This window comes from Haplochromis burtoni, unplaced genomic scaffold (genome assembly GCF_018398535.1).
Source record: "Haplochromis burtoni strain Fernald_Lab_line unplaced genomic scaffold, NCSU_Asbu1 Contig_128, whole genome shotgun sequence".
NCBI classification, from domain to species: Eukaryota; Metazoa; Chordata; class Actinopteri; order Cichliformes; family Cichlidae; genus Haplochromis; species Haplochromis burtoni.
The window spans coordinates 1,192,142-1,199,862 of NW_024582489.1; the positions used below are offsets into that span (position 1 = coordinate 1,192,142).

The 7,721-nt window shown below is 43.8% G+C and overlaps 2 protein-coding genes across 3 annotated transcripts; one reads left to right on the plus strand and one right to left on the minus strand.

Moving 5' to 3' along the window:
- The first annotated feature begins 371 nt into the window (after positions 1-371).
- On the plus strand, positions 372-2,540 carry wdr53 (WD repeat domain 53). Of its 2 annotated transcripts, none has more exons than XM_005930054.3 (3): positions 372-477; positions 1,013-1,508; positions 1,583-2,540. In XM_005930054.3, exons 2-3 carry the CDS (start codon positions 1,020-1,022, stop codon positions 2,243-2,245), a joined length of 1,152 nt encoding a protein of 383 aa, XP_005930116.2. In that variant the 5' UTR covers positions 372-477; positions 1,013-1,019; the 3' UTR covers positions 2,246-2,540. The 2 variants fall into 2 exon arrangements, with proteins under 2 accessions (XP_005930116.2, XP_014191540.1); XM_014336054.2 differs by lacking the exon at positions 372-477 and adding an exon at positions 485-614.
- Positions 2,541-2,657: 117 nt separating this feature from the next.
- On the minus strand, positions 2,658-7,311 carry srprb (SRP receptor subunit beta). The gene is made up of 7 exons (XM_005929954.2): positions 7,068-7,311; positions 6,653-6,747; positions 6,459-6,536; positions 6,293-6,375; positions 5,819-5,955; positions 5,549-5,603; positions 2,658-4,138 (listed from the first exon to the last, which is right to left on the minus strand). Exons 1-7 carry the CDS (start codon positions 7,234-7,236, stop codon positions 3,925-3,927), a joined length of 831 nt encoding a protein of 276 aa, XP_005930016.1. The 5' UTR covers positions 7,237-7,311; the 3' UTR covers positions 2,658-3,924.
- Between the last annotated feature and the right edge of the window lie 410 nt (positions 7,312-7,721).

The window sequence follows — 7,721 nt, forward strand, 5'->3', positions numbered from 1 at the left end:
ACACACACACACACACACACACACACACACACACACACACACACACATATGATTACCTCTATTATTGTGCTAATAAATTGTATATTATGATGGATGTACAGTAATTGGTGACACACTAACCTGTCTGTATGAAATAAGTGGCTTTGTAGCCTCTAATAAACCCCATTTAACGCAGTCAGAACTTCAGCTTTTTACCCTGAAACTCACTTTGCAGGCAGTACTTTGCACCAATTTTGCAGAAAAGGAAAAGAAAATTAATTATTTGAATATACTATTTAAATGCTTGATGTAATAAATATGATAAATAAATAATAAATATTAACGCAGATAAGTTTAATATAAGAAAGAAAAAAATCCTCGCTGATGCCGCCTGACAAGCTAAACACAGGGCTAAATCTTAATACGTGTACGTGACGACATCAACAGGCGACTCAGCCTCACATGGCAACCTCCTGAAGTTTTAAACGTCTCTAGAAGGTAGTGTAATTTCTCTGTTCTCGGTGAAGTCACGTTATAAATCAACTGTAATCGGTAAATTCAGGTCAACGTGTTTGTTACCGCCGTCAAAGCGTCAGCTGGACAGGAGGTTAAAAAATTAGCGGCTGAGCTAGCAGGTTAGCACAGTTGGACTTGATTTTCTGTTTGTAGCAACTTCTTTCATTATTGTGGTTTGTATGAAGTAATAATCCAATTTACAGGCTCATCCTTTATATGCGAGTGAAATACAATTTAAGTATTTGGAAAACCGCTCCTGAGCGCATTTAAATTCAGTGTTTTTGGACTTCTTTTCTTTTGCGTATTTGTCACACGTACAGGTTTCATGTCCCCAAACAAATATTCCTATTAGACAAAAAATATATTAGACAAAAATAATCTGAGTAAATACAAGATGCAGTTTTTACATAATAATTTCATGATCCAAACCTACCTGGCACTGTGTTGTTAAGTAAAAGTAGGCTTGGTGTACATCTAGAAATATGTCTAATTCTTCTCATTAACCTACATTTTACAGGGTCAGCATGGCCAGGCAGTGGTCTGAGGGCCACTCCACTTCCATTCTCTGTGTAGGGGTGTCTATGGGCCCTGAAACTCTCATTGCTTCAGGCTCTGAGGGTGGAGAGGTCACAGTGTGGAGCCAGGAGGGCACCATCGTAGGCCGCATCACTCTTTCTGGTGAAGAAGACAGCACAAGCGTTGTGTTCTCACCTTCAGCTCCAAACCAGCTGTTTGTAGCACATGGAGATGCAGTTAGTGTGCTTGACCCAAGGAGCCTAAAGGGTCCCGTAGAGGAGTATCAGGCTGCAGGGGAGGAGGAGATCAACGCTTTAGCACTGAATGAGACCGGTTCGGCCCTGGCTGTGGCGGATGACTCCGGGGCTGTGCGGGTGTTGGAGGTTCCTGGAGGAAAAGTTTGCAGGACTCTGCGCAGACACACCAACATCTGCTCCTCTGTTGCTTTTCGGCCTCACAGGCCCAATAACCTGGTGTCTGCCGGACTCGACATGCAGGTGAGAAAACGTTTACCTACTTATTTCCTGTTACTAACATTTCTTTCCTGACATTAGCTTTGTTGGTCTCTCAGGTGATGCTGTGGGGTCTGCAGAAGACCCGCCCTCTGTGGACCCTCAACCTTCAGGATGTGGCAGAGGAGGAAGGCGACCAGCAGCAGCGACCTGGTCAGCTCTTCAACCCGCCGCTGGCCCACTGCGTTTCTGTCTCGAGCTGTGGAAATATTTTGGGGTGCGCAGCAGAGGACGGGCGGGTACACCTGATGCGGATCGGGAGCGGCTCAAAACTGGAGCAGCACGGAGCGTTTAAAGCCCACAGCCAGGGAGCCTCGCAAGCCCACTTTGTTAACTTCCTCTCCCATCCACACTGGCTCATCACTGGTGGAAATGACAGCCAGGTTGCATTATGGGACCTGAGCAAGCACCCAGTGGTGGCTCCAGAGGGGAAAATTCAAAAGACAGCACCCCATCGAAGGAAGGGTAAGAGCAAAGCAAAGAGGAAGGAGCAGTCCCAGGAGAAAACAAAGACTGATGCACAGAAGGACGAGGCTGAGGGGAGCGATGAAGCAGGAGCAGCAGGAAGTGCAGAGGAGGTGACGGAGGATAAGTCTGGGCCTAAACTGAGCATCAGCCATGGGGACAAGGTGAACTGGCTGTGTCCTACTGTGCTGAAAGGAGAACCAAGTGTGATAGTTGCAGATCAGAGCTCCAGTCTGACAGTCTACCCTCTCTCTTAACTGGACACTAAACAGCTTTTTTATTTTTCCCTCACAGCAGTTCATCTTTTAGAAAACCTTTTTTCCTCATCTGTTTGTTGATTGAGACAGAGTTATGTTTTTGGTTTTCCTTCTTAAAATCTGTTAACATTTTTGAAAAAAAAAATAAGCCCAACCGGTATTAATAATCTATAGAGCAGCAAACATCAAAAAAATCTGCATGAGAGTCCACAATGTAATAAACCAGAGGTTAGTTATTTTGGAGTCTCGTTTACTGCAGGCTTATTTATGAGGTTTTGTGTGTGTGTGGCCCTATAAAAGTATCTCTTTTAAATACACGTTCTGTCTCTGAATAGATTTGTTATGCTTTTATAAACAAGTTCTTCATTTTTCTGGATTGTAATTGTGCCACATCTGACAGAAGAAATCTGCATTTCATGTTTAACAGAGTTTTTAATGAAGCCACCCCAATCCAAACCAGGTGGCCAACAGAAATCAAAGCACAGTAAATGAAAGCTGGCCCCACAGACATCAGAACAAAAAAATGATTGCAGACAGCCACACATGCATTTGAATTGCTGCCACATGAAAAAAAGCATAAAAAATAAAAGCACATCCCATGTGAAAGAAGAACTGGGATTTTCTGGAATACATGTTAATGATTAAGTCCTGTTTGCTGCTTATGAATTGCCACAGGCTGACTCTGGGATACACGACTCCAAAAAAACAAAAGCAAAAAACAGAAGGAAACGCTGGATCAAGGTTTAACCGTCAGGGATCTCATCACTCTGTCCAGTTCCTGAGTGAAGCCACAAGGAGCAGATGTGTTCAAATACCTGGTTAATGAAACTGAAACTACACAGGAGACGTGAAGAAGAGCGTGCAGGCAAGATAATTTGGAGACTGTGGGAATAACAAGAACAGGTGGAAGACTTCAAGAGGTTAAGACATGGTTGGTGTGACAGGAGTAGGATGCTGGGGATGTATCGCATGGCGACACTAAAGAAGAAGACGACTTCTCCCTCTTCCTGGACTGCATTCCACTGACACACCACACACATCAGCATCAAGCATCAAAAACTGTCGTTTTTGTTTCCAAACCAAACCCGAGAACTACAAACAGCATTCTGCTCTCTTAACGCCAACAAAACATTAAAGTACATTCATTGGAAATGTTCTGCATTCATGCAGCACTTTCAAAGAAGGGAGCATCATTCTTCCACAAACAAGAAAAACACAACAACGACACATGAAAAGGCACGAGACTGAGCAAATTCACGCCCGTCTGATTTAACAAGGCAGCTTACAGCTCAGACTGCACGAGAAAGGCTTAAGAAAAAGCCACTGGTGGTAAAATCTTTGACAATATTTCTTCTAGTCTAACAAAAAGTTTTTAAGCTGCACGTCACAAATCAATCAAATGGAAGCTTTTTAAAGTGGAAGTTTCACTGAGTAAGCAGGATCACTTTACAGCACTGTAGAGATCGTTTCCACAATCACTTACTAATAGCCTACTAAATCTGCCTGGATGTCTTCCACTGTTAAAATCCTTTCATGTCTTGCAAGAACAGGTTTAAATAAAGTTAACAGGCGTGAGGCGTTTCACCCCTCTGATTACTGAGAGGTGCAGGCGATGTTGGCGTGGTCTCACATTTTGGAGGTTTGTGCCTTTAGGGCAATGTGCACTGAGCAGATGATGTTTACAGTTTGGCCAGGGCCTTCTCCAGCAACTCCATGTCTGCATCCCCCCCGTCTTCACCCTTGCTCCCACGGGCGCTGCACTCCACAAACTCCACCTTCATGGGCAGCTGGCTGAACTCAAAGTCTTTGCCTTTTTTGCCCAGGTACATGCTGCCGCCTACGGAGCCGTCCTGAGAGCTCAGTGCTGCCGAGCGAGTCACTCTCAAGGTATTCCTGCAAGACAATGAGACATCGTTAAAGAAGAATCGTTTACTGCTCAGCAGACCTGCAGGGTTTATTTTAGATTCAAGATTTAAGTGGCAGACATTAAAACCCAGTACTATGTCTCTGATGTGGCCTTATACAGTCTTTGGGTGTTTGTCCTTACAGGTGATGACTCCCACTTCTATTGTCTCTTGACTGGCCTCTAAGACACCACATTATTTTAGCTAATTAACTTTTTGCCTTTTCTCTTCTGTAGTTTTCATTTTGTTCCATTGTTGCATTCTGATCTTTTCTCTTACCAACCAGTCGTAGCTGATGGCTGCTCGTCCCCGAGTCTAGTTCTCTTAAACGGAAGTCCTTCCTCCTCACAGTCATCAATATCTTTCTGTTAGGGGATCCTTGCCTTGTTGGGGGTTCCTCTTTAAAATGTATTTATGTCTCTAGAGAAACTAAACAACTAGTTCTTTAAAAATCCAACTTGACTGAATCAATAGGCGCCCAGATTTCTAGTCAATATTTTTTACATTATGAAAATATATAATACATAAAATAATCTAGGGGAAACATTTAAGGCAATAAATAAATAAATAATTTGGGTTGTACTAAGTGGCCCTGATTTTAGCCTAAGCCAAACTGCCAAACTCCCATCTTGGATTTGGTGTAAGGCTAAGATACTGATAAATTTAGCAGAACAACATTGATTGTTGAAATACATCTATTGTTTTAGAGGTCATATTTAGAATAATATGCACAATGAAGACTACATTAAACAATGTAAACATATATTATTCTCTGGACTGTGGGAGGAAGCCAGCTGTGAGGCAACCGTGCTATTTATGGTGTGGAGTTTGCATGTTCTCCCTGTGTCTGTGTTGGTCCTCTCTGGGTGCTCTGCCTTCCTTCCACAGTCCAAAGACATGCAGTTAGTGGGGTTAGGTTAACCGATGAGTCTAAATTGGCCATAGACGCGAATGTGAGTGTGAATGGCTGTTTGCCCCTCTGCGTTAGGCCTGGCGACCTGTCCAGGGTGTATCCCGCCTCTTACCCTATGATACCTGGGGTAGGCTGCAGTAACACATCACAGTCCACATTAAACACACACGTCCAACAGTCTGCCGTAACAGGTTCATAATAAATACAGGATCAGTCACTGGCTTATGAGTGGAAATATTAATAAATTGGCATAATTACAACACAAAAACTGAAAAAGAACAAAGTGAAAAACGAAAACAAAATGTCATATCTGCAACAATCTTTGAATCCTGCTATGTAGCATTCATTATTTTTTGTGGTTTTATTTATTTACACTGAGAGCCAAGAAAAAGTTCCACTGCTTTGCAATGGACAATAAAGTTTTATTGTTGCAATGCTCCCAAAAATATTTATTGTATAAGAAGACAACAAAACAGCGTTACTTACAGCTCCTTTTCCAGCTGCTGCTGAATCAGTTTAGCAGATTTTGCCATGGTGATGTCTACAAGATAAAGACACCAGTGAATAACCTGGATGTACTCAGAGTAAGCAGTGAAAGCTCAGATATTAGGACATTCCTGCCTCAGAATGTGACTACACACTCAGTGAACTGCAATTACCTTATGTGATAGAAAACTATGAATCCTTCTATTTAAACATGAAGAAAAAAAAAAAGTTTTCCCCAGCTCTCTAAAAACTTTCTGAGGGTTGCTATACCTTGTTTGTTGCACGCCACCACGAGAGCCGGGGCGTTTCTGGTGATCACGGCGTCTGTCAATAACACGTACAAGAACTCGGCCACGTCTCTCACTTCCTTCTGGAAGATCGCGCTGTCCACTACAAACACAATCGCTCTGAAAAAGAGGACAGGGTGATGATAAGACAGATGTGATAAGGATGGAAACAAGGGGACAATTACTTTTTTCACACGGGCAGGTAGGTTTGGATAGCTTTTCCCCCCTAATCAATTAAGTCATGATGTTAATACTGCACTGTGTATGTACTCAGGTTATTTCTAACATTAAAGTGAGTTTGTTAATATGCAAAACATGTAAGGGTAAAAATAGCTTCACCATCCTTTCTATACAGTCTATGGTCAGAACATTTCATTCTGTGGAAGCAGTCAGCGTTATTCCATTCACCTGTCAGCGGTTCACACATGCATCACCTCACAGATCGTCCTGCTCTCACCTGGCGGCAGACTTGAACTTCTCCAGGTACTGAGGACGGAGGCTGTCGTGGCCTGGCAGGTCTATGAGAGTCCAGGTGCTGCCCTGCAGACGGAGTGGAGAAAAACAGCGGTGTGAATCCCACCCTCACACGAGTTACTTCTGTCCACCAACGGTCCTCAACTCACCCTGTCATTTTTGGCTTTGTATGGAGCACTGCTGTCAGTGATGGAGGTCTGTGTCCGCTTGAACTTTCCAGACAGCAGCTGCCAACACATGAAAAGCACAAAAAGAAATAAGCAAACAAACAAACAAACAAACAAACAAACAAACATGAGCTGCCCCCACCGGGCTTCCGGGGTCTGTCTCAGCCTTAACTCACCCGGCTGAAGAGCAGTGTTTTCCCCGAGTCACACAGCCCCACCAGGAGCACGGAGGTGCGCACAGTCTTACTGGTGAGGAAGTACTTCAGAAAGACTGCAAACACAAAGCAAAGGACACACATTCAGTGACTGATTCTCAACGTATCAAAGGCACTTGCCGTCCGTTAGCCAAAAATGTGTGGTAGCTCTAAGTTTGAATGACTTCCCGTGAAACCGACAGCCGTTGCTAGCTTCTTAGCTTGCTATTTAAGCTAAATTATTTAAAACATATATTAATTTATTAAAACAGCGCATGTTATTGTATTTCAATGTTAAAAAGCCCTGCTCACATATCAGGTTTATCACAGACCCGCTGTTTGCGGCTAACGGGGCTAAGCTACACGCTCGGCCTAGCCTGCTAAGCTGACTTCTTACCACAGGTGATAACAACCACCGCCAAAGCGACGATAACTCCGATCAGGAAGACCGGGTCCTGCTCTTCCAGCTGCTGCCGCAGGGACTCGATGTAAGGTTCAAACGGAGATCCTGCCATCTCCACGTCTGCTTTCTCTCCCACGTTTCCACCGGTGCTGTGTGCTTCCATCAGTCCGTCCAAGCTGCTCTGAAATGAGACACGTCTCCTTTCCTCTGAAGCCTGTAGGGAGCCACAGCGACCAGCAGGGGGCGCCCGCCGCTCAGGACATTCTCCGCTATGGGTCTGGATCACAGACTGTATGTAAAAGACATTACCTGGAGTGCTGGAACCAGCTAGAGGTAAATGACAGTTTCATGCCATGTTTATTTCTCTGGAAGTAAGTGGAAGATAGTTTTCATGAGGAAAAGAGAAAAAAATAGTACCTGGTAATGTAAAAGGTCAAAGGTTACTCAAGCCAAACGATGCAGTTATCTTAGGGGATGAGGAAGTATAAAAACAAACAGCTAATTTTAACACGCAGGAAGTGAACTGAAATCAAGGATACACTGCAAATCCGGTGTAGTCCTCCATCACCACAGCGGATCATCTGCCTCCACCTCACCTAAAGCCTAGCATCCTCCTCTGTCACACCATCCTCCTTTGTCATGTTTGTA

What these genes read in the sequence shown, in the direction of transcription:
- srprb (XM_005929954.2), bottom strand. Translation starts at nt 7,236, where the DNA reads ATGGAAGCACACAGCACCGGTGGAAACGTGGGAGAGAAAGCAGACGTG. An exon ending in AAACACTGCTCTTCAGCCGG is followed by an intron (nt 6,537 to 6,652) that starts GTGAGTTAAGGC and finishes ATGTGTTGGCAG; the next exon opens with CTGCTGTCTGGAAAGTTCAA. An exon ending in AAGTTCAAGTCTGCCGCCAG is followed by an intron (nt 5,956 to 6,292) that starts GTGAGAGCAGGA and finishes CCTCTTTTTCAG; the next exon opens with AGCGATTGTGTTTGTAGTGG.
- wdr53 (XM_005930054.3), top strand. Translation starts at nt 1,020, where the DNA reads ATGGCCAGGCAGTGGTCTGAGGGCCACTCCACTTCCATTCTCTGTGTA. An exon ending in CTGCCGGACTCGACATGCAG is followed by an intron (nt 1,509 to 1,582) that starts GTGAGAAAACGT and finishes TTGGTCTCTCAG; the next exon opens with GTGATGCTGTGGGGTCTGCA.